This window comes from Drosophila santomea, chromosome 3L, assembly GCF_016746245.2.
Source record: "Drosophila santomea strain STO CAGO 1482 chromosome 3L, Prin_Dsan_1.1, whole genome shotgun sequence".
NCBI classification, from domain to species: domain Eukaryota; kingdom Metazoa; phylum Arthropoda; class Insecta; order Diptera; family Drosophilidae; genus Drosophila; species Drosophila santomea.
The window spans coordinates 14,281,310-14,304,848 of NC_053018.2; the positions used below are offsets into that span (position 1 = coordinate 14,281,310).

The window sequence follows — 23,539 nt, forward strand, 5'->3', positions numbered from 1 at the left end:
ATGCAGATTTTTGGAATAGCGTTCGGTCCATTTGACGTATCTTTCCACAGCAACTTCCCTTTAAAAAGCTGGTTATTGCGCTATTGGGGACAAACAACTATGGGCATAGCTTACTTTCATTTGTAAATTTACCCACCGGAAAAAAATATTCCATTCCATTCTATTCGAAAAATGATCCAGGCATTTTTTGAGTTAACATTATTTTATTTTCATACATTTCGTACAATGCCTACCTATAATTAATATTACATCGCAAAATATTGGCTTTACCTATGTGAAAAGTACTTAAAATACTAATAGCCGACAATATAAATTTCTGTGAAACATTTCGTATACTTTAGGAAATATATGTGTATATTTGCGTTGACTTCCTAAAGGTAAAGGTTCCTGAACCTACAAAAATATATAAAATGATTGTTGTTTGAACTGGTTATCGTAACACTAATTAAGGTAGTTCTTTGTTACATGCTAGATTATATATTTCTAAGCATATCGGTCGAGCTTATTATATTATTTATGAACAATTAACGATTCTGAAAACTAAGAACTCGTTAGGGGCTGTTCAAGCTTTTCAAAATAATTTCAAAATTGATTTATTTGTACAATTATATAAGCCTAATGATTTTAGCGATCCGCATTAGTAGTCATCAGCATCAACACATGCAATATATGGATCGCTTAATATTTAATTATAGATTCTGGGTATAGATTGTAGGTTATAAAAAGATTAAGAACGAGAAGATTTTCCCAAGAATATTTACAATTTTAAGTGAGCTAACGCGTAGAAAAAAATTGAAAAATTAATTATTTAAACATAGGAGGATGCATTACATTTTTCTAGCTGTGACCGATATGCTGATGTGCCCGAGACCCTATACACTCTGTCGTTCTGGCATGCCCGAATGAATTGACGAATTCTATGGACTAGTTTCGCGTGGGTATATCATAAGAAATTTGCGCGGCCTGAAACATTGCTGGCCAATGACATTGCGAAGTTGCAACATTTTCTTTGCCATACACACACACGTACTTGATAACAGCTCGCATAAATTCTTTTGTGACTATACAATAAGTCTGACCCCTTATCGCAGCTCTACAGCAACCAAAACACTCGGCGCTAGGACTTATTACTATTGCAGCTATTGACATTGTTGTTGTTATACAAGTAGGGTATCAGATTGGGCTCAATCTCCAGCTGCTGCCTGAGTATCGAGCTCATGACGAACTCCGTGGAAACGATATGACACTTGGGATTCCCGTGCCGCGTGAGATCCGCGCAGAGATGCATGTCCGTGGGACAGGTTACTATGATATAAGAGTCGGGCGCTTGCATGTGTGTTTCCGCCACCGATGCACCGCTTCTCCGCTTGGGCTCCACTTTACCCCCAGACGATTCAATCATTCGTATAATTTCCTCGCGAGCTGGGAACACGTCCGGCGTCACATGGAAGTATTTTCCAGCAAACAACGTGGAACGCGTGGGCGCGCACAGCACAGTATTTAGATTGAACTGCAGGTTTTCGTCCACCGGTATGTGCTGAATGCGGTATGGATCTGTAGGCACAAATTTACCAGCTTTGGCACTATCAGCAATCCAGCTCGACTTCAGCACATAATCGACGTGGCAACACGCCTGGATTAGCTTGCAGGTACGACTCTCGCGTGTCATCACCAGGTGAGTGGCATCTGCAGGAGAGTCCACTACAATTCCACCCAAAATTCTAAAAAAAAAAAAAGAAGAAAATGGATCGTTGAGTTAGCATTACAGTATCAATTTTAAAAATGTGTTAAAGTGTTATACTTACAACACAGCTTTTTTAAGAGCCTCAGCATCTGCGACCTGCGAAAAAATGACCTTTGGTGGTTTGGTAGTTGTTGGATATTCTAGGCAGACAATTTGCTCTGGCAGCTGCTCTTGCTGGAATGCGTTCATCTTCTGTCGCTTCAGTTTTTGCTCGTTGCCATAGGGATCGGATAAATGTCGCTTGACCCGTTCGTGTGCCTCCTGAGTTAGATTGATGGGCGCCTTCCAAGCAGCTGTTAAGAAACAAAACGTCAAATAAGTATAGAATAGAATGGGAGTTTCGCTTGTAATTACTTAGCAGATGCGCCACCAGGTTGCATTCGATGCGGAAGGGAGCTACCAGATTGTACTGCTGGTACTTAGGATTCTCATACTGAGAGAGACCACTGAGGTTACCGATGCAGACGTCGCTTAACCAAAGTGCATTTACCATCGGGATGTTCCACTCCTTGGCGGCATTAAATTTGTTGCCGTCGAGCTGCTTGCACACCACCACCGTGTTCACCTTGGACAGATAGGAGGTGTAGATGGCACCGCACTCCTCTGCCATCTGCTGTAGTCTCACTGCCTCCTCGCCCTCGAATCCTTCCGAGGTTATGATGTAGCGTTCTAGCGGCTTGCGATAGCCAAACTGGCTGGGGAACGGCAAGTGAAGCGGCTGCCACGGAGGCATCAGTTGTCGCTTTAGGCAAATATCACTCAGCCAGTAGGCAGTGACGCAGCGCTTAGCATCCCGCAACGCCTGCATCACCACGCCATGACGCTGAGTGCGACAAATAACATGGGTTACCCGGGGGCAGTAAACGCGTTCAATATCACCGCCAAACTGTCTAATCGTATCTAACCAAATGGGCAGTTCATCACCGTCTGTTTCATCGTATTCCACAATGTAGAACGTGCAGCCCACCAGAAAGAGATCGGCTGGCAACTTAAGGTTTGGATTGTGGCCATAGAACTGCGGCATCGGGATAGGTTGCTGTCCAGGACGAGTTTGAATGTAGCCGTGAGGTGTTCGCTGCACCGGCACACCCACTCCCACAGCCATCTGCTGCTGCTGGGGGGACTGTGACGGAGCGACTACGATCTGCTGTTGGACTAGATGCTGCTGCGGTGCCTGCTGTTGTTGCGGTAGGGTAACAACTCTGCGCATTTGCTGCTGTTGCAGCAGTTGTTGTTGCTGCTGTTGCTGCTGCTGCAGCATGAGCAACTCCTGCTGAGTTCGCGGTGGTCCAGGAACTCCGGCTGATGCGTTATGCTGTTGGCCCATCATTCTTAGAGCACCAGCTGCCGACGGTGGCTCGACGTGTGGCTGCGGTGGGAGTTGCTGTTGGACAACCATTTGCTGTTGTTGCTGCTGCTGCTGTTGTTGTAGCAGTAATTGTTGTTGCTGCTGCTGAATGGCTCCGGTCACCACCACCTGCTGCACAATTTGCTGTTGCTGGGGCTGCTGTTGTTGCTGACCATCGGGTAGTTGGATTATTTGCTGTTGCGGTGTTTGAGCTCCATTGTTTCCTAAGCGATTGCTTAACATGTTGGCCAGGGCTGTCTTTGTCTTGAGGTTCATTTGCTGCGGCGATTGTTGCGTCTGTCCATCGGGAGCTGTGTATAAGGAATTGGTTACTATGTGCATAAACATTTTTGATGATTATGATAGACATACAGATTCCAATAATAGTAAATATTTATGGAAGAGACTAATACGTTTACTTACTTGTTGAAGTCATGACCAAAGTTTGCGTCATGATATTGGCATTTCCGGGAAGAACACCTCCTGCTCCTGGAGTGGTAGGTGTGCCAGGAGTGGACTGCTGCTGCGGCTGTTGGACGATGGTCTGTTGTTCAATCAGCTGTCCATTGGGTCCGGTGATTAGCTGCACTGTTTGCTTGCCCAGCTGCTGAGGTCCCTGCTGCTGAATGGGAATCTGTTGGACTCGCAGTTGTTGGCGCTGCATCAGCATTTGCTGGTTGGGATCATTAGGGTTGAAGGGCTGCTGTTGAGGCGACTGTTGCTGTTGTGGTGGCCCCGCTCCTGGCTGTTGTTGAATCGGACTCAAGCCAGGAGTTCCGGCGCGTACAACGACCTGTCGTTTTCCCTGCTGCTGCTGCAACCACAGCACTTGTTGCTGTTGTGTCAGTCCGGGTGGCATTTGGTGTTGGACAATAATGTGCCCAGGCGGTACCGGGCCTGCCGGTCGCGTCGCAACAATGCTGCCCGGTGCTCCAGGTCGTGGCTGGTAAGCAACCTGCTGGCGAAGCATTACTCGAGGTTTGTTCTGCTGATTCAACTTGGTGATATATTCTGCTCGTTTGTGGGCATCCAATGACATGAGGTGTGCGTGCGTTTTTTCGTCCACCACTATTTTTTGTTGCTGGGGCTGCTGCATTACCAACTGTTGTTGCTGACCAATATGCTGTTGCTGCTGCTGCGCTTGTTGTTGTTGGGGTGGCGGCAGCACGATCTGTTGCTGTTGCTGAGTGGGTTGAGGTTGTTGCTGTTGAGGTTGGCCGGGCCAAGAAGTTTGCGGCCGCAATCCACGCGGAACAAATTGCTGCTGAGGTTGCGGCTGCGGCGTTGTTGGTCCACCTGGCAAGGGGGATTGCATCCCAACACTAGTGGGTGTGCCAGGAGTGCTGGGAGCCATTTGACCGCCGGCAGGACTTTGCGGTGACCAATGCTGCTGCTGCATTTGCGGATGATGTTGTGGGGATTGCTGTTGTTGCTGAAGCAACAGCTGTTGTTGCTGCTGCTGCTGCGGAGGCGGCGTGCGTTGAGGCAGTTGTTGCTGCGTGATAAGCTGCATTATTTGTTGCTGCTGATTGTCGTTGGACAGTTTTTGCTGCAGTATCTGCTGTTGTTGGGGTGCCTGCTGCTGTTGTATAAGGATTTGCTGTTGTGGTGGTCCCACTAACTGTTGTTGCTGCTGCTGTTGTTGTTGTTGCTGCTGTTGCTGTTTTTGCATTAACTGCTGTTGTTGAAGGTACTGCAAGCGCTGCGGATCACTAAGTATTTGTTGGTTTACAACAATCTGCTGCGGCTGCTGCTGGATTTGCATCCTCTGCTGTTGCTGCTGCTGTGGTATAATCTGCTGCTGCTGCAACATTTGTTGTTGCTGCACAAGTTGCTGTTGCGTCTGATTGACCACGTATACGTTTTGGCTTTGCGGATTTTGCGCCAGAATTTGCTGTTGCTGTTGTACGCTAAGCTGATTAAAATGCTGCTGACTTATTATAAAGGTCTTTTGCTGCTGCTGCTGCTGTTGTGGCTGCTGAACTCCAGAAATTTGCTGCTGAGAATCAAACGAAAATGCATTGCGATAAATATTTTAAATTAGAAATTTAACTGTAAGAGTAGGCCTACCTGCTGCGGTTGTTGTTGCAGCTGCTGTTGCTGAGGAAATTGACCAATAATCTGCTGCTGCTGTTGTTGTGGAACCTGTTGCTGTTGCTGAACATTGGTTGGTGGTCGTTGTATGGTTTGTTGAATGATTCGCACTTGGCCACCAGCTCCAAGCGCAATTTGCTGCTGTTGTGTAAACTGAACTTGTTGCGTTTGCTGTTGTTGAACTTGGTGCTGCGGTGGAAGCTGTTGCTGTTGTTGCTGCTGCTGCTGTGCCGGGGGAATTTGCTGCACTTGCGAAATCTGTTGTTGCTGCTGCGGCTGCTGTTGTGTTTGTTGTTGAACGTGCAACATTTGCTGCTGCTTCTGCAAGGCCAAAGACATATGGCTTTGAATGATTTGTTGACCTTGAGCCGTGGATGTGTTTATAACATGGCGCTGAGTGATGACTTGTTGCTGTTGTCCAGGCTGCGGTTGTTGCTGTGTCAGGACCTGCTGTTGTTGCTGCTGCTGTTGCTGTTGCTGCTGTATTTGCTAAAAAGAAACAAGCATTAATTTCCAGTAAACCAAAATGTTTGTTCTCCATTTTACTTGAGAATTTTGTTGCGGTTGCTGCTGTTGCAAGGTAGGGGTAGTAGGTTGCTGTTGTAGTGGAGATTGTCGTGGAGACGGGGTGTGCTGCTGTTGTGGTTGCTGCTGCTGCTGCTGTTGCGGTTGCTGTGCCATTTGCTGCTGTTGGGGTTGCGGTGCCATTTGTTGTTGCTGTTGCATCTGCTGTTGCTGCTTTAATTGTTGCTGCCTCATTATCAACGAGTCCTGATTGCTGCTCAATGCTGATCGACTGAGCACTTGAGCCACCTGAACGGGGTCGGTTGGGTCGATAGGCTTCTGCTGGGAGAACGATTGCTGCGGCTGAGTGGCTTGTCCGGGAACAGCCTGATGCTGATGCAGCTTTGCCTGCATTGGTGGAGTTTGAGAAATCTGGGGCGATTGCGGAGAAATATGCTGAGGACTCTGTTGTTGCTGCTGCTGGGCCAATTGTTGTTGCTGCTGCAATTGCATGCGCTGCTGTTGATGGACGGGCTGTTGAAAGGGCTGCATTTGTTGCTGCTGCTGCGGCGACATCATAGATGGTGGTTGGGGTTGTTGTGGTGAGCCCATCATGTGCTGCTGTCGGCTCTGTTGCATTTGCTGTTGCTGCTGGCGCAAATGTTGTTGCTGGGCGTTTTGCGGCGAGGGCGGAGGTGGCGGTGTCATCTGTGGAGCCGGTGATTGCAGTTGGCGAGGCGATTGTGGCGGCAACATGTTGCTAGTTGCATGGTGCTGTTGTTGCTGCAACGATGGAGATGGAGTACTTGGTGGCATTACCGGAGAACGGTTTTGCACCATCCGTGGCGACTGTTGTTGCTGTAGATTCTGCTGCTGTTGTTGCTGCTGCATTTGCATTTGTAGTTGTTGCTGCTGCTGCAATACTTGCTGTAGCTGCTGCTGAATTTGTCTCTGCTGCTGCTGCTGCTGTGGCGTCAGTGCTTGTCCGCTTTGAACAATTTGCTGCAATTGCATTTGATTCTGGTTCAAAATTTGCTGCTGCCGCATTAGATGTTGATGTATTATTTGCGGCGAAACTGGCACAGATTGTTGTTGTGGCTGCTGTTGTTGAACAACTTGCTGCTGCACTATTTGCTGTTGCTGAACTATTTGCTGCTGTTGTACCATTGTTTGCTGCGGGCCCACTTGTTGTTGCACCACCTGTTGCTGTTGAACTATCTGCTGATGGTGCTGAGGGGATTGCACGGGCTGCGGCGTTGTAGATGGTGTTCGTGGTGTCTGCCGCCCTGTTGGAGTCGTTGGCAGTCTGGGCGACTGCTGTTGTTGATGTTGCTGAGGAAGTTGTTGTGGATGTTGTTGCGAAAGTTGCTGGGGGAGTTGCTGCGGAAGCTGCTGGGGGAGTTGCTGGGGCAGTTGCTGTGGGAGTTGTTGAGGATGTTGTTGCGCCAGCTGCTGTGGAAGTGGCTGAGGATGCGACTGTTGCTCCTGCTGCATTAGTTGCATTTGAATTTGTTGCTGTTGCTGAGACTGCTGCGTTGTTTTCATTTGCCTCTGCTGTAGTATATTTTTGATCTGCTGCTGGCTCTGTGCTTGTTGCTGCAGGTTGGCGGGGATAATCTTCTGCTGCTGAATTATTAATTGTTGTTGATGCTGCGGGTGGGGTGCAGGAGTAGGTGCCTGAGGACCACCTTGCTGTAACTGGTGTGGGGATTGTTGTGCTGGCTGTTGGGGCTGAGGTTGTGGGCGCACAAAGACCACCTGCTGCTGGGCGGGCACGGGCAACTGTTGCTGCTGGATTTGTTCGGCTGAAGCCTGCAGCTGGGACTTAATGCTAGCGATGCTCTTGGCTGCCACGCTGTCCTCGCCAAAGCCAAGGATATCAGAAAGGGCAGAAGTAGCAGTTGGCTGTTGCTGGATGATCTGCTGTTGCTGCAGCTGTTGTTGCTGCTGCTGCTGCTGCTGTTGTTGTTGCTGTTGTTGTTGCATCTGTTGTTGGTGCTGCAATTGCTGCTGCTGAATTTGTTGCTGCTGCGTGGCCTGCTGCTTCTGAGTTCGCTGCTTTTCGATGGGCTTCAGCAATCTTGGATGATACGTCTCCACGGGCATGCAGTTTTTGTACTTAAGGCTATCCGTCACCCAGTCGGGCGTCACAATAATGATGGCATTCTTGGGCAGGGCCAGCGCCTTGTTGTAGATGCCACCGTTGGCTGCTCCGCATACCAGATGCGTGTTGGTGGCCCCAAAGCTGTGCGTGACTACGGCGCCGTGGTACGTCAGCATGGCGTATAGACGCCTTCGATCCCCTGCCACCACATTGGTGATGGCCACCCGAATGCCGCGCATCAGTCGCAGCTGATTCGGACTGGGGTCGAAGGCCCGTGTCGAGGCCATTCGGCCTAGCTTGGCGCTGTGCATGATCCATTGCTCCGTCACGGGAATTGCACTGTAGAGGTCCAGGTTCATGGACAGCTCCTCCTCGTTGTAGTTGGTGGCGCATATCATGTGGGTTATTTGGTCCGACAGGAACAATTTCGATTGGGCGCCACCGCTCTTAAGAAAACGTTCGATCTGCAAGGCAAAGGCATACGTTTATTATCAAGAATTAATTACATAAAAATATTAAATACTTTAGATTGATTTGAACAGTAAATACAAAAAAATATATATGAAACCAAATAAGAATTCCCTTTTAAGGGTGGTAAAATAGTTGTTTTCATTGGTACCAGATAACCAAAACAAAAATCAGTTGATTCAGCACCAATACAAACTCAAATACACAAACACACACAAGGCAATTTGCCGGCAACTTTTATGGCGCGCATTTGCCATGGTGCCCGGGGCACCCTGTCCGCCCGCGCTCCAACCCACCCTGTGCGACGCACGCACACCCGCTCACACAAACACAAACACACACACGCACAATGCAAGTACAGCAACAGCAAGCGAAAGATTCGTTTTGCAGCTTTTTACCTCCTCGTCCAGGTTTCCCAGCACAAAGTAAATCACATCCTCGAACAGTTTGTCGCTTATCTTGAGGTTCTCCATGGCGCCGCCGTTTGTTTGACCACTTGCACTTCTTTGGCGGCGCTAATTTCACTTTTGCTTTTGTTATTGCTGCTGCGGCGGCTGCTCGTGGGCATCTACATTGCAGCGTGTTTTCTCGTCATTCCGCCGATCTTAGCCGTTCGCGAACTTCGGAAAACGGTGGGCAATGAGGTGCTTATCGCGTAGCACATACCAGATGCAATTTACAACCGAAAAATTGCATTTAAAGATCACTTTTTCTCTTTTATCACCGCTGCGCCTTCCGCCTAGAGTGGGAACAAAACTCTGTTTATTCAATAGTATCGATAGTTCCAGATAGTGACACAATCGATACTTAATCGATTGCTTGAAAATCAACGTGGTGAAAAACTTGGATATCTGATTGATAACATTGATTTATAATGTACTGTGGATCAAAAAGCTATTTTCTGGGCAAAAGCTTTGTAGGGCATAAAACCAGCTTTGTTGAGTTCAATTGTCTTATAACTAAAACAAGTTGTCCGTGTGTATTGTTTTAAAATAGACCCATTTATCTCAAATTTGGCAACAATATTCTATATTTCGCGCCTATTTTGGTGATTTAATTTTATTCCCGGCCAATTTGAACAACAAATTACCATGCGCTCACCCGAACGTTTCCTAGTTAATTAGACGCCACTCGGGGCACTTATAATTTAGGTAAACATTTGTATGGCACATTTCCGATTCAGTTGTTGGGTTAGCGCCCCAGGAAATCAACACATTTATAAGTATACGTACATACATTTATTTTAGCTCTGCTTGATTTACAAATTCATTTTAACTCGAGTTTGGGTTTTTCATCAAAAATTTAGCTCTGCAAGCAGCAGCACCTATTTTATTATCAATTAGTTGGAAAAATTCCATCAACTGCTTATAAAATTAAATAAAAGGGGGAACCTTTCCCATGGAACATAATGAATTTTTTAAAACTGTTAAGTAAAATAGTAAAATGATAAGAAGTTGATGGAATCCCAGTAATGTACGAGAACAATGTGTGTGTGGCTGGCTCCAACTTAAATTTATTATGCTCGTAATACTTACAACTACGTACGACCAGGGTAAGTTAGTTTAATGTTACAGAGATAGAGATATATATAACTGTTGCAATAAATTTCGCGCTGCTCGGCTCGCCATCTTCGCTTCTCCGGCCTGAGAGATGGACTGATGAGGGGATCTTGAGATTGGCCAGTGCGGATGGCGATTAAATTGAATGGGGAAACATGGAACAGGTAGCTAAAATTTCAGTTTAAACTTTCGCTAAATGCCTGCACAATCCGGCAGCAGCCATCTTAGCATTAGGTTTTTCTTTAAAATTAGGTATAGAGCATTTGAAGTGGGGACAGGGGGAACTGGCTGCAGTTGAGGAGGTGGTTGTGGATACAGTAGAGGTGAGTGGTGAGTAAATTAGCTCGTCGCCGGGAACTTGTTACAGGGTTGGATGATCGAAGTCTTGCGCGCCGGCACGGTTTCGGGCGTGGGAATGGCCTCCCCGGTGGTCACCTTGTTGGCAAAGACCTGCTTGACGCCGCCACCCTTCTGTTTGGCCATCTGGTAATCGCCCGAGTCGAAGAACTTTTGCTGTGGGAAGGAATATAAATGCATATTAGATTTTTCTTATATAAGCAAATAACTTTTATAGAACATCTTCCAAAAGCAAAATGATAATAAAGATAACGTAAAATGACAGACGATCTGATATTAAAATTTATTTAAACTATACGCTGATATTGGTTGTGTTTCATTAATTAAAGAAGGTAATCTTTTAAGGAATGGCCAAATGGTAGAACTAATGGTAGAATTTCGTAATTGATGTATAGCATTTAAGGAAAAGGTCTAGGCTACCACATTTGAATACAATATACATAGATTTTAAATTACAGGAATAGATTTTAAATTACACACGAACACCGAAAGCTATGCAACTATTGTTGATTTAACTACTGCTAATAGGTTGTTTTTGAGTTGTCCTAATCACTCACCCCCTTCTGCAGCCTTTTCTGGAGGAAGGCCGAGTGTCCGCCCGGCACGCGCATTCCGCTGGGATACTTCGACTTGAGTTTCTCCTCCTCGATCTTCTCGAGATCCGTGAGGTTGGGCTGTTCGGCGGCCTCGTTGTCCTGGGGCGTGGTGGCCGGGCTGTTGCTGTTTTCCTCCGCGGAGCTCATTGTGGACTGCCTTTGGGAGATTGGGGACTGGGATTAGCGAAGGTGCGCATATGGCGACAAGGGAGCTGGTAAATGGCAAATGGGGGGGAGGCGCCGGAATTGTAGAGGGGCAGCGAAAATCGGAGGCGCGCAAAATGCCAAGAGAAAATTGCATTTCATCACACACACATACGCACAGACACACACGCGCGAGGCTCGCACAAACACTGGCACGCAAATCCAGGGCAGGCGCACGCACACTTGCTAATATATGTGGACGCGAAATATTATAGTAATAATCGGATGTGCAAATATTGTTTTAATTTTTTATATACACCAACCACTACGCAGGCGATAAGGCCTGTGTGTGCGCGTGTGTGTGTGCTCGTCGATTCTGTTGTTTGTGTGCAAGGCGTAGTTGCTCACCTTTTGCCTGTAAAATTTGACGATTAACTGTTGTTTTCCTTCTCCTTTTGTTCTTCACCCGTCTGTCAGTGCGTCTCCTTCCCTGGAATCGAATCGGTTTTGCCAATTAGCGTGCCGAATTAGCGGAGCTTACTGCTATTCGCTAACAATTGTGGCAAATGCTGTGCTGCTCGACTAAATCAGGCTGTTACACGAATTATATATATGGTGCGGAGACAGTGACTGAAATTCCTAAGGCGATTCAATTGTAAAATTATTTTATCACTTTACAGACGCAAGACTGTCTTCGATAGCAGGAGGCGTTATTTCAGACGGTATCGGTTATCGAAACTAGAGTTGCTCAAAACGGCATTTGTTTGCCTTCGTTTAGCGGTGACTCAAACCATTAATGTTATCGATGAGCATTTGCATTGTATTTAGCTGCTTAGAAAAATTATAATATAAGCTTCAAGCATAAACAATATATATATATAAGCCCAATATTTTACAGCAAAAACATTTCCACCCAAAAAAAATAGTTTTTTGACCATGTAAGCTATTTTATTCATTGAGCAAATTAATGAATTGACATATCGTATAGCTGCACAAATTAATTTGGATATATATAAAAGAAAGGGGTTAATAGTTATTTTTCAATTTCGTATAGCATTCAAATATAACCGTTGGTTGCACTATCGCTGCAGTCCAAGAACGTAGATAGTGTCATCACTAGCTTCAAAGCATCTCACAGGGAAAAAGGGCGATAATTCTGATAAGAAAGTTGGCGTTGCCGGTTAGCGGATTGTCACATACAAAATAGTTTGGAAAGGCCAAACTTAGGAGAACCAATCACAATCCACGCCCACAATGACCGCTCTGCGATACATGGGATGGATCACCGGCTGTTCCGTCCTAACGGCCTTCGTTTCCATCATTTGGCAGGCGTTCATCACCCTGCAGACACTTAACAGGACGACTGTTCTGCTCACCGGTCTCCTGGCAATCGAGGGGTGAGTTCTTTGGGTTACAGTGCAGCAAAAGAACTACAAATATGCATTTGTATTTCAGATCACTCAAGCGAACCGCATTGGAGCCGGCACCCAAAGTGGCCATCGGGTACGGAGCCTGCACGGACCTGCAGATAAACGCTACTGAGTTTCTGGATCGCTACTATGGCCGCCGGATTCCAGTCGCAGCAGCCACTACAGGATCTCGGGCGGTCGTCAACAACGAGGACGAGCTCTTGCAGTCCTTTGCCTACTACTTTCAGAACGGCGCTGCAGCGGAGTAAGTTGTATGAAAGGATCATGAATTCTATATTTAATTCGGTAAACAAGTTATTAAAGAAGTATTTCATACTTAATTACCCTTTCAGGCGAGTGATGGCAAACAGCACCCTCTTCACACAGCTAGTGGGCTACGCCAAGATAATGGATAAGGAGAGGATCCATTGGTACATGGGTGGTAACGCCCCACTGATGGCCGTGCGCTTTTTTATGGAGGGAGCTGAAGTCCTATTGGGCGCCCACATGTCTAAGAAGTATGTACCAGTCTAAATAACAGAGTGTTTCATAGAACTTATGGAAAAATCTTCTTCAGGTTGCGTCCACTGCTGCCAAAAGAGATTCGCCTGGCTGGCGATGAGATTCCGAACGATGATATCCATCTTATCCTGGAGTACAAGGCTGGGGACAGATGGGGCCCATATGTAGCACCTCGTGCCAATCGCTACATTCTGCACAACGATCGAAATAATCCGCATTTGCGGGCCGTGGAACAGTTGACTGATGCTTTGAAGATGTATCAGCCACAGCTGTTGGTTGTCAGCGGGCTGCAAATGATGGACATGTTCACCTTTAATCCTGGCGAGCGTGAGGCGCGCCTGCAGCAAGTACAAAGACAACTAACAAGCCAGCCGGCGGACACTTTAAACCACTTTGAGATGGCCTCTTATGTGGAGTTGCAGCTACTGCAGCAGCTGCGACACTTTGTCCTGCCCTACGTAGACTCCCTGGGAATGAACGAACAGGAGCTCTCTAACCTGCAGCAGGTTCTTGCTCACGGACGGACGACCTTAGCCACCGACTGGAATCCTCGCATTGCTCACACCCTTGACCAAATGCGAGAGGTTTTCATTAGTCTCCTTGAAGATTACGGCGATCGAAGCTCACGCGATTCCAAGCGGCGTTGTATCTCTCGGATCCATGTGCACACTTTGGCCTATCAGGCGATCCTTACCACAGCGGGCTCCAAGTGGAAAAACACCCGTGCTGCCGCGGCAAAGGCTGCACTCACTGCTCACCGATACGTCTGCAAGTCCCAATTTGTGAGTACAGCTTGCGTATGCAATTATGTGTAGTATCTTCTAGTTGTACACTAATAACTCCTGCATCCTCAGATCAACCCGGAGGCAGTGCTGCAGGTTCTGGATGACAGCTTCGCCACCTCGGCTCAGGCGGACGCACCGCGGATGCGCATAGGTGCTGCCAGTCCCGTGCCCTGTTGGCGGGAGTATATCCAGTACGGTCGTCAGCGGCAACGGCTTGAGGTGGAGATCTGTGTGGCCCCGGTGCTGGTGTGTCGCGAGGCCAGAAAAACGGCTGGGGCTGGCGACAACATCTCCGCCTCCGGATTGGCGGCACAGTTGTAGAAGTGGTGATCACGCTGGGTCAGGCAAAGACTGCATAGTATTTTACTAGAAACCTGCAACAAAAGACTCGAATAGAAGACCAGGACGTAACCCCGATGCATTCCCCCGCTGGATGGACATGGACTCGGCATGTTTAGCACCTTAGTGACCTTAGAAACGCGTTACCTTCACACAAATCTGACGAATATGCTCAACCGATGGCACGAAAAAAGACAACGATTCCCATAACACCACATATCCAGATGAGTTTTAAGTGAAAATGCTGAATTGTGCATTTGTCCTCTCATCATAAACGCAAATTCCACTTGTTCAAAATTATTCCTAATGCAACAGCATCGAAGTTCGGAAACGAATGCCACCTAGTCCTAAGTTTTGTTAGTCACTAGTTCTACGTTTTTGACATATTTGAGCCATTCCTACTTACAATTTGTTTTGCGCACTTGGTTTCAAACGAAAAAGACAAAACGAAAAATGCGTCAACGAATTAAACAAGCGTTCCAGCACTGAAAGATAGTTGTGACCTCAAGTTCCCTGTATTTGTCGAAATATTTGAATCCTATTCATTTGAAACCAAAATTATATGATAATTTGCCCTTAAATGTTATGTGCTTAAATTCCATTCGGTTACAAATACATTGTATCTCATTTATATTACTTAATATTTTATTTTTAGTCCTGTACTCAAATTGCTTTTTCTGCCAAAAGATATTTTTTACGATTATGTGCAGTATGTTTTCAGACTACAAGATTTTGTGCCTACAGTGGCAAGAACTTGGGCGATCTGTTTCGTTTAGAAATCCTTTAGATTCGGCAAACGAACTGCCTTTTCCACAACTGTCTTACATCTGCGAAACGCACTGTTTAAGCACACATTACACATATATTTTTCTACACTTAAGTATACGCATATTAAACTGGCAGATGTAGAATAAATTCCTGTTAAAAGCTTCAAATTATAATTGTGCAAGCAATGCTCAAGCTGGGACTCGCGGTTCCCACTCGTTGGTCCTTCAGATGTCGTCGCCTGGGTATGGCTAGCATTAGAGGCGAGGCACGAATCTCTGTGGACAAACAGAAGGCTGCCCAGCTGCTGAAGGATGAGGACCAGCAGGAGGTCGAGCCGGATTCCCAGCCGTCGGAAGATTATCCAAGGATTCACAGGAACGAGAGTGTGTTAATTAATCATGTCATTCAGGAGATCCAGCACAGGCCGTTGGAGGTGCCCACAATAATCGGCGATGAAACAGTGTACACCATGGACAACCAGCGGGTTTCCTGCCCTCATCACTTGCAGACGAACTTGGCTCACGTCTACTACGCCAATCGCAAGCAAATCGAGGCCGCAATCAAGTCAGCCCTCTCGGCGCAGGGAACCTGGAGTCTAGTTCCCATCGCCCAGCGTCTGGCCATTTGGCGACGCGCTGCGAACATTATCGAGGAGGACGAACTGCGGTTGCGAGTGTTCCTGATGCTGACGCTTAGCAAAACCGCCGACGATGCCACGCGGGACATTCGACGGCTGCTCACCGCGCTGAGGGCTAATGCTAACTATCTGGAGCACCTGTCAGAGCTGCGCTTTGAGATCCAGGGTGATATGAATGTATTCCCCAGCTTTCATTTGCGACCCATGGATGGGTTCGTGGCCGCCATAGCACCATTTGAATCGGTCGCCTTGTCAACCAGTTTGGCCCTCTGCCCGGCGCTCATGGGCAACACGGTGCTGTGGAATCCCTCATTGGAAGTGGCACCTGTGAGCTATCTAATTTACAAGGCCTTCCAGGAGGCTGGTCTGCCCAGCGGTGTGATCAACTTTGTGCCGGCCAACGAGCGTCTGTTCTTGGACACCGTCACGGCTGCCGAGCACTTTGCCGGACTAAATACGCAAGCCAGTGCAGCTAGTTACAGGCATATGCACAAACTGGTGAGCGATCGGTTGGAGCGATACATCTGTTTTCCACGCCTGGTGGCCGAGTGCCCGGGCCAGAACTTCCATTTTGTCCATGCCAGTGCCAAGGTGGAGTCTGTGGTCTCGGCCACTGTTCAGGCGGCCTTTGGATTTGCCGGACAGTATGCCAACTCGTTGTCCCGCATGTACGTGCCCTCGTCCATGTGGCCACGTCTGCGAGCGGAGTTGCTGGAGGCCACGGAGCAACTGATCGTCGGAGACCCCGTCGAATTAGAAACGGATATGGGAGCGATGGTGCATATGGAAGACTACCGGCGGATGCAGAAACTTCTGCAGCGCACTGAAAACATGGAGCAGTTATGCGGAGGCCGCTGCGACGACACCACTGGTAGATTCGTTTACCCAACGATTGTCCAGGTGGCGGATCCCTTGGATCCACTTCTGTGTGAGCCCTGCTGCGGACCGTTCTTGCCGGTGTTCGTCTATTCGGACGAATCCTTCAGTGAAGCACTAAAGCTAGCTGCCAACCAGTCCAGATACGCGCTCTCCGGCTCCATATTCGCCAGTCGGGATGAGGTTATCCTCCACTGCCTGAACCAACTGCGAATGTCCGCCAGCAATCTGTACGTGAATGAGCGATGCACGGGCAGTACGAATGGACTGACCCCCTTTGGCGGGAATCGGTTGTCCGGGACAAACGATAAATCCGGATCTGCCTACTTCCTTATGCGCTGGAGCTCGCCGCTGCTCATCGAGGAGACTGTAGACGGTGCGCCCCCCATGCATAGATCAAAAAGGTTTCCCTAAGTCTGCTGATGGGTGGCGGGTGTTTCGAAATCACAATAAATGTATTTAAAGTGGCTTTTTTAACAATAAACCACAAACTGGAAAATAATATTTTCGATGAATGACCAGAAACATTACTTAGCCAGTTACTGTAGCTTCTGATCTGGTAATGATTTATATTCTGGTAATTGGTAACCATAGTATTTTATTTGTTGGCGGCATTATTCTAATGTTTCGAATCTGGGAAAGATTTGTCAATTGACGTGCTTTGCACTATCGATAACTGGCACAACTGATAAATCGACATTTTTATCAAGAACCAATAACATTATGTATCGATCCTATCGTTTGTGATTAGGCCAGCTCTATGGTGCAGACAATTAGTAAAAAAAACGTGCGGTGTCGAGTTGAAGTTTTTGCGCTATTACCGTGAATCCAAAGGTGATTGCTCATTATCAACTAAAACGTGCGTAACCAATCTGTTTGAGCACAGATAAGTAATAAGTTCGTGAAAAGCCAAACAAGCGTAGGCGATTTTATCGTAAAATTTTCCGCCACGGTTATTGCGCGTGCGAGCGAGAGAAAAGAGCGACGAAGGCCGGACGCTAGAAATTTCCATTCGCAGGCGAAAAGCGAATCCATAATTGATGTGAATGTGAAAAGCATATATCGAATCGAATGTTCTGGACTTATTTGTCAAACGAAAAGAACAGATAGCAAGCCGACACGTGCGTGGCTGTGTGTTCAGTATATATTATATCTAATACCCGTCTCCCTCTCTTTACAAATTGTATATTTTGCAGTAGCTGAAAAAACAAAGAAAACTCTGCGATCGCGTTGTTCCGCCCCCTAAAAAATAAAAAGAGAGAAGGAAAACAAGAGAAACCAGCAAACGCCCAAGAAGTGTGTCTGCTTTAAATCAATTTTATTGGGAACATCGGCCAGACGACAAGGAGTCGAGTAAAAAATGTCCGTGATTGGCATCGATTTTGGCAACGAGAGCTGCTATGTGGCGGCAGCAAAATCCGGCGGAATTGAGACGCTGGCCAATGACTACAGTCTCCGGGCCACGCCGTAAGTACCCACCATGCCCGCAATCCGATGCTCCGGATTACGGCCCAGTTTGTAGTGATAAGCTTTGCGGTCTGCATAATCGTTCGACTTTTTGCCTTTTTGGGGTTATGTCGAATTTGTAAGTCATGCCTTGTGTGTGTGTGCGTGTGTGTTTTTGTAAGAGAGCGCGCCTAGAAATTTCCATGGTTGTTATGGGTAACGCTCCGAAAAACATACGTGTACCCCCCGAATATGTGCATTATGTACTGGGTTTGCTTGTGCGCTTTTGCGGGAGGCCTAAATTTGGCTGATTGCACTTCCATAAAAAGTGTTGCAAATTGCAATTTTAATGAGGCGGCTGCACACTCATATCTGCTCCCTTCTTCTGTGCCTGCTGTCTCTCTTTTTCGATTTATTGTCGCTGCCTATGTATGGGTGCCTTTGATTTAAATGCCGTTGACTGCGTGGGCCTACGTATCTTTCCAATCTTCCTCACTTCCACACTCTCCTGTACATGTCCGAATTTACTTTTTTTTTTGGCACACTCACACTAAAAAAAACCTGACGATGCATGCGTCATGCGGTCAAGAAGAAGGCAGCATCAAAGGTGAGAAGAGCGCGGGGGCAAGAGAGCCAAATCGAGCAGCAGCTGTTGTTAAGCGAGAGAGAGAGAGAGCGCAAAAAGCACTGAAAAACGTGTGCGAAGCTGTCAAAAATAAATTCAAAGCCGGCAAACACAGACAGCACACAAACACAAACGCGCGTATGTGGAGACAGTGGGGCCCGCATATGCTGAACATTTTTAATATGTACTAGATTTTACCAACTTCCGTTTTTATATGTAGGGGTAATTTACTTTTAATTTAGGCATATTAAATAAAAGAGCTAAATTACTGTAAACGTGTTACCGTCTCATATATGTATTACAGATCATAAATCATTCAGTCCAATTCATTTTAGTTGTATTTCTGTTTGATATTGAAAAAAAAAATTACGCTTATATATAGGGTCAAGAACTTTTAACCTGTTGAATATAAGGCAGAAGAAATAAAATAAATTAATTTCTTAATTCTAAAACTAATCAATTCAATTAATTTTAATTAGACAAAGTAGAGATCAGCTTTAAATTAATGTCTTCAAGCTTATTGTTCAGGTGTAGCATTTTCCACATCTCACTGTAATGACTTAATCTCAACTGTTTACTAAACATACACTCTTAATATTGACACTGATTTAAGATATTTTAACCTTATATGGCCTGCAGAGCTATCCACTAACCGGCAATTTTTACTCCCTGCCCTCTTGCAGCTCCTTTGTGGCCTTCGATGGCAAGAAGCGTATCATCGGCGTGGCCGCCAAGAACCAGCAGGTGACAAACATGAAAAACACAGTTGGCGGATTCAAGCGCCTGCTTGGCCGCAAATTCAACGATCCCCATGTAAAACACGAACTCACGAGCATTCCAGCGCGCGTGGAGGCGCGAGGCGACGGCAGCATTGGCATCAAGGTGAACTACCTTGGGGAGGATCAGCATTTCGGACCTGAGCAGCTGACTGCGATGCTCTTCACCAAGCTGAAGGAGACGTCGGCGGCTGCCATGCAGACGCAGGTTAACGACTGCGTCATCGCCTGTCCCGTGTTCTTTACCAATGCAGAGCGTAAGGCTCTCCTAGATGCCGCCCAGATCGCCGGACTAAACGTCCTGCGATTGATGAACGAAACGACGGCCACCGCGCTGGCCTACGGCTTCTACAAGAATGACCTGTTTGAGGACAAGCCACGCAACGTGATCTTTGTCGACTTTGGGCACTCGTCACTGCAGGCCAGTGCCTGTGCCTTCACCAAGGGCAAACTGAAGATGCTGGCCAGCACCTGGGACCAGATCGGTGGACGCGACATTGACCTGGCTCTGGGCGATTACTTCGCCAGGGAGTTCCAGGATCGCTACAAGATCAACGCCAAGACCAATGCCCGTGCCAATCTGCGCCTGCTCACCGAAATCGAAAAGCTGAAGAAGCAGATGTCCGCCAACAGCACCAAGCTGCCGTTGAACATCGAGTGCTTCTTGGATGATATCGATGTCTCGTCGTCCATGCAGCGTTCGCAGATGGAGGAGCTGTGCGCCCCCGTTCTGCAGCGCGTCGAGCAGACGTTCAAGCGCTTGCTAGCCGAGTCTAAGTTGCAGCTGGACGACATTCACTCCGTGGAGATTGTTGGCGGAAGCTCACGCATTCCATCCGTGAAGCAGCTTATTGAGCAGGTTAGTCTATAAAATGTCTGTGGAAAGTCAGATTTGTAACCCTTCTATTATTTATCGCAGGTCTTTAACAAGCCGGCTAGCACCACTCTTAACCAGGACGAGGCTGTGTCTCGCGGTGCAGCCCTTCAGTGCGCCATCATGTCGCCAGCTGTACGCGTCCGAGAGTTTGGCGTCACTGACATACAGAACTACGCCGTTAAGGTGCTGTGGGACAGTGAGGGCTCTGCTGCTCCGGGAGAGATCGAGATCTTCCCGCAATACCATGCTTCTCCGTTCAGCCGCCTGCTGACCATCAACCGCAAGGGACCGTTCAACGTTTCAATTGTTTACGGCCAGCAAGTGCCCTATCCAGATCAAACCATTGGCGTATGGAAGGTCAAGGATGTAAAGCCGACGGAGCGCGGCGAGGGTCAGGATGTGAAGCTGAAGGTGCGCATCAACAACAATGGCATTGTGCTAATCTCCTCCGCCACTTTGGTGGAAAAGAAGGAGGCGGAAGAGGCTGCCGCAGCTGCTGAGCAGGCTGCCAGTGAAGAAAAGCCAGGCGAGCCGACCAACAACGCTGGAGAGCCTGCGGATGGTCAGCAAGAGGTGAGTCAACCATATCCCGTCCAATTCACGCTGTCACCGTCTCATCATCTTTTGTTGCGGATAGGGGTTGCTGTGTTGCTCTTGTTTCAGTTTTAGTTGTATTCTACTAACCTCCATTCTGACTTAAACAAGTAGGGTGTAGTGCCTTTAGCTGATATTGTTTGTTGTAAAGCAGTCCAATAACGTCCGTCCGTAACTTGCGTGGAAATTCTTCTCTAATACATTTATTTAAATTTTTTCTTATTATATTTGATTTCGCTTTTTAATGAAATCGACGTTTAGTTTTTGGTACTAAACTCTTAGCATTTTATAGTTCACTTCATAAAGTTCATCCTTAACATAAAATAGCTTTAAATTGTGTAATTGAATTTTCAAGATTTGTTTTCTCACATTCGTGGTAAACTATTGAAGCAAAATTGCATGGAAAATTTCTGTTCAAAAGAAAAAAAAAGTGGAAACTAACTCAACTCGTATTATCGCATTTCTTGACTAATTTCTATTATGTTTCGGTTTTCAATGTCTGGTTAGAAAACTTAATTCAGCAACATTCAATTTGTATTTTTTGTGCTTTTAAAAGTCAGTGAAAGATTATTTCAGCGGCTTTGATCAATATATTATATTGCTCATTAAGATTTTCGATCGATACCATAATCGGACATGTGGAAACCGGGAATGTTGCGCTCTTGTTTGAATATACGTATATACGAATGTGTTTTTGATATAAATCATTCATTTTTATAAAAATATACCACTGCAATATTTGTTTTCGTTTGTTTTGGATATGTTTGCGAACGTTGCGCGCGTTTTGATCTCTCGTAGGCATATTGTGAGAATGAGGATGATAATAATACATCAACAGCCTCATCACCTGGCGGACAAGGGTGGGCACAGCGGGTCAAGGGCTGGTTTGGTTCGGTACGTTTTCCTCAAATTTCTCAAATTTCAATTCAAAAACAAAACCAACAAAAAAAGAAAAACGCTAAATCTCAATTCTTTGCTCCCATATTTGTGTGTCAAGAAATTGGAAAATTTTGATTAACGCAATGTACAACAAAATTAAAAGCACGAATCTAACCATTTTGTGGTTTTTTGAAATTTTTAAGTTTTATCTTTTCCACCAAAAATGAAACGAATGATGAAGACCGCTCGTAAGCCGCCTACCCTATGTGCTCCCAACAAAAAACCAATGTATTTTAAAAAAAAACTTACACAATTTGCCATTTTATTTTATTATATCAAAGAACTTATTTTTTTTTATTATTATTTCAAACACACCTGAGAAAAAAACGCGCCCTTGTTCAAAATTAAAATAAAAAAAACCAATACCCGCAGTTACCTATACGAAAACTGCTTACAACAGACACCCATGAAAATGTATTGTGCTCATATTGTAGGCTGTCGCTTGGAGCTGTTATTCCTCTTCGCTTTATTGTTGATGTGTTGTTGCTGCTCCAATTTTCTCTTTCTATTGGAAAAGTTGAATTGAACTTGTTCTGGCTATTTTGGGTTATACATTTCGATTAAACATTTGCCTCTCCTTTGCTGTCCAGGGCTCTGATAAAAAGAAGAAGGCTTCCAAAGCCACCGAATTGCCGCTGGAGTGCACCACACACGGCTTCAGCCCCGTCGACCTGGGCAACTACACACAGCAGGAATCGAAAATGATTGGCAACGATCAGAAGGAAACGGAACGCATTGACGCCAAAAATGCCTTGGAGGAGTTCGTCTACGATATGCGCAATAAGCTGCAGGTAACTACTCCTTCAATTGTGTCATGCATAGCTTGGAACTCCAGATCGTTTTTGTAAATTCTTGAATCTAACACTTGTCCTGTCTCTTTTGCAGGGTGGCGCCTTGGAGCGATTCGTGGTTGAGGCTGAGCGCGAGACTATTGTGGCGCAGTTAAATGATCTCGAAAACTGGCTCTACGAGGATGGCGAGGACTGCGAGCGTGAGATCTATACCAGCCGCCTGCAGGCCCTGCACCAGAAGACGGATCCCATCAAGGTGCGCGCGAGCGACTACGAGCAGGGACCAGCTGCATTTGATGAGCTGAAGAACAGCATTGCCATTGCACGTCTGGCAGTGGCCGAGTTCCGCAAGGGCGTGCCCAAGTACGATCACCTCACGGAAACCGAGTTTATCAACATCTCGGAGACGGCGGACAAAGCGCAATCGTGGCTGGATGCAAATCTGCCCAAGTTCTCACAGTCGCCGCGCACCGCTGACAGTCCCGTCCAGATTTCTGCCGTGCGCCAAGAGGTGCAAACTCTAAACGCGTGCGTCAGTTCGGTGATCAACAGGGCGAAACCGAAGCCAACTCCGGCCAAGACAGCAACACCGCCAAAGGACGATGCGAACGCGGAACAGAACGGCGGCGAGCCAGCTGCCAACTCCGGCGACAAAATGGATGTGGATAACAATGCCCAGAGCGCGGCAGGAAACGATCCCTCCATGGATGTGGAGTGAGCTTATTAAGCTCATTCAGATATCCGGTTGTTCCCGGCTATCAGCGGTATTGGCTAACGATTAATGATAATAATAATAACGATAACTTAAACGGTAAACATATATGAATCAACGTTTGTATATGCACTTGCTTCAGGACTAGCAGAGAATACAACAAAATCAACACAACAAACAAAATGCAACCAACCAACCTACAAGTGTAAGAATAATTTGATTAAATGCTTCTGCGGCCGCAGCTGGATTCAAAAATCAGATGTAGGAATGTGGACGAGAGTGCTAGAAAAGGATACAACTGGTGAGGATGGAAACCTACACATCTGCTGCTGCCGTGTTGATGATGCAAAACGAAACAGAAACAAACAACAACCCTAAACCAATTTCTAATCGACCATTTTTCATATATTTGAATAACAAAATCAACAAAGCGACACTAAATGAATGGAATTAAAATAATCAAATAAAAACAATGATAATTCCAATTATGCATTTCTTTTATTACTTTCGTGTATTCATTTTTGG

General features: G+C 46.4%; 5 protein-coding genes across 9 annotated transcripts; 3 read left to right on the top strand and 2 right to left on the bottom strand.

The window, feature by feature from the left end:
* Window positions 1–209: 209 nt before the first annotated feature.
* LOC120447973 (PAX-interacting protein 1) lies at window positions 210–9,008 on the bottom strand. Of its 2 annotated transcripts, none has more exons than XM_039629666.2 (7): window positions 8,661–9,008; window positions 5,733–8,258; window positions 5,163–5,675; window positions 3,516–5,088; window positions 2,099–3,403; window positions 1,806–2,037; window positions 210–1,721 (listed from the first exon to the last, which is right to left on the bottom strand). In XM_039629666.2, exons 1-7 carry the CDS (start codon window positions 8,733–8,735, stop codon window positions 1,118–1,120), a joined length of 6,828 nt encoding a protein of 2,275 aa, XP_039485600.1. In that variant the 5' UTR covers window positions 8,736–9,008; the 3' UTR covers window positions 210–1,117. The 2 variants fall into 2 exon arrangements, with proteins under 2 accessions (XP_039485600.1, XP_039485599.1); XM_039629665.1 differs by having other exon boundaries at window positions 211–1,721; window positions 3,516–5,091.
* A 747-nt stretch (window positions 9,009–9,755) lies between these two features.
* LOC120449258 (alpha-endosulfine) lies at window positions 9,756–11,635 on the bottom strand. 2 transcript variants are annotated; one of them, XM_039631640.2, is made up of 3 exons: window positions 11,327–11,635; window positions 10,736–10,927; window positions 9,756–10,334 (listed from the first exon to the last, which is right to left on the bottom strand). In XM_039631640.2, the coding sequence occupies exons 2-3, from the start codon at window positions 10,919–10,921 to the stop codon at window positions 10,161–10,163; spliced, it is 360 nt and encodes a 119-aa protein (XP_039487574.1). In that variant the 5' UTR covers window positions 10,922–10,927; window positions 11,327–11,635; the 3' UTR covers window positions 9,756–10,160. The 2 variants fall into 2 exon arrangements, with proteins under 2 accessions (XP_039487574.1, XP_039487573.1); XM_039631639.2 differs by having other exon boundaries at window positions 10,736–10,931; window positions 11,327–11,634.
* A 380-nt stretch (window positions 11,636–12,015) lies between these two features.
* On the top strand, window positions 12,016–14,609 carry LOC120449257 (ADP-dependent glucokinase). The gene is made up of 5 exons (XM_039631637.2): window positions 12,016–12,315; window positions 12,374–12,592; window positions 12,681–12,845; window positions 12,905–13,631; window positions 13,704–14,609. Exons 1-5 carry the CDS (start codon window positions 12,173–12,175, stop codon window positions 13,953–13,955), a joined length of 1,506 nt encoding a protein of 501 aa, XP_039487571.1. The 5' UTR covers window positions 12,016–12,172; the 3' UTR covers window positions 13,956–14,609.
* Window positions 14,610–14,672: 63 nt separating this feature from the next.
* Window positions 14,673–17,092, top strand: LOC120449256 (delta-1-pyrroline-5-carboxylate dehydrogenase, mitochondrial). The gene has a single exon (XM_039631636.2). The coding sequence runs from the start codon at window positions 14,926–14,928 to the stop codon at window positions 16,666–16,668; it is 1,743 nt and encodes a 580-aa protein (XP_039487570.1). The 5' UTR covers window positions 14,673–14,925; the 3' UTR covers window positions 16,669–17,092.
* Window positions 16,970–23,499, top strand: LOC120449254 (heat shock 70 kDa protein 4). 3 transcript variants are annotated; one of them, XM_039631634.2, is made up of 7 exons: window positions 16,970–17,088; window positions 17,451–17,721; window positions 19,009–19,960; window positions 20,021–20,551; window positions 21,371–21,466; window positions 22,102–22,302; window positions 22,397–23,499. In XM_039631634.2, exons 2-7 carry the CDS (start codon window positions 17,615–17,617, stop codon window positions 23,018–23,020), a joined length of 2,511 nt encoding a protein of 836 aa, XP_039487568.1. In that variant the 5' UTR covers window positions 16,970–17,088; window positions 17,451–17,614; the 3' UTR covers window positions 23,021–23,499. The 3 variants fall into 3 exon arrangements, with proteins under 3 accessions (XP_039487568.1, XP_039487567.1, XP_039487569.1); XM_039631633.2 differs by having other exon boundaries at window positions 16,971–17,113; XM_039631635.2 differs by lacking the exon at window positions 21,371–21,466 and having other exon boundaries at window positions 16,972–17,113.
* The last annotated feature ends 40 nt before the right edge of the window (window positions 23,500–23,539 follow it).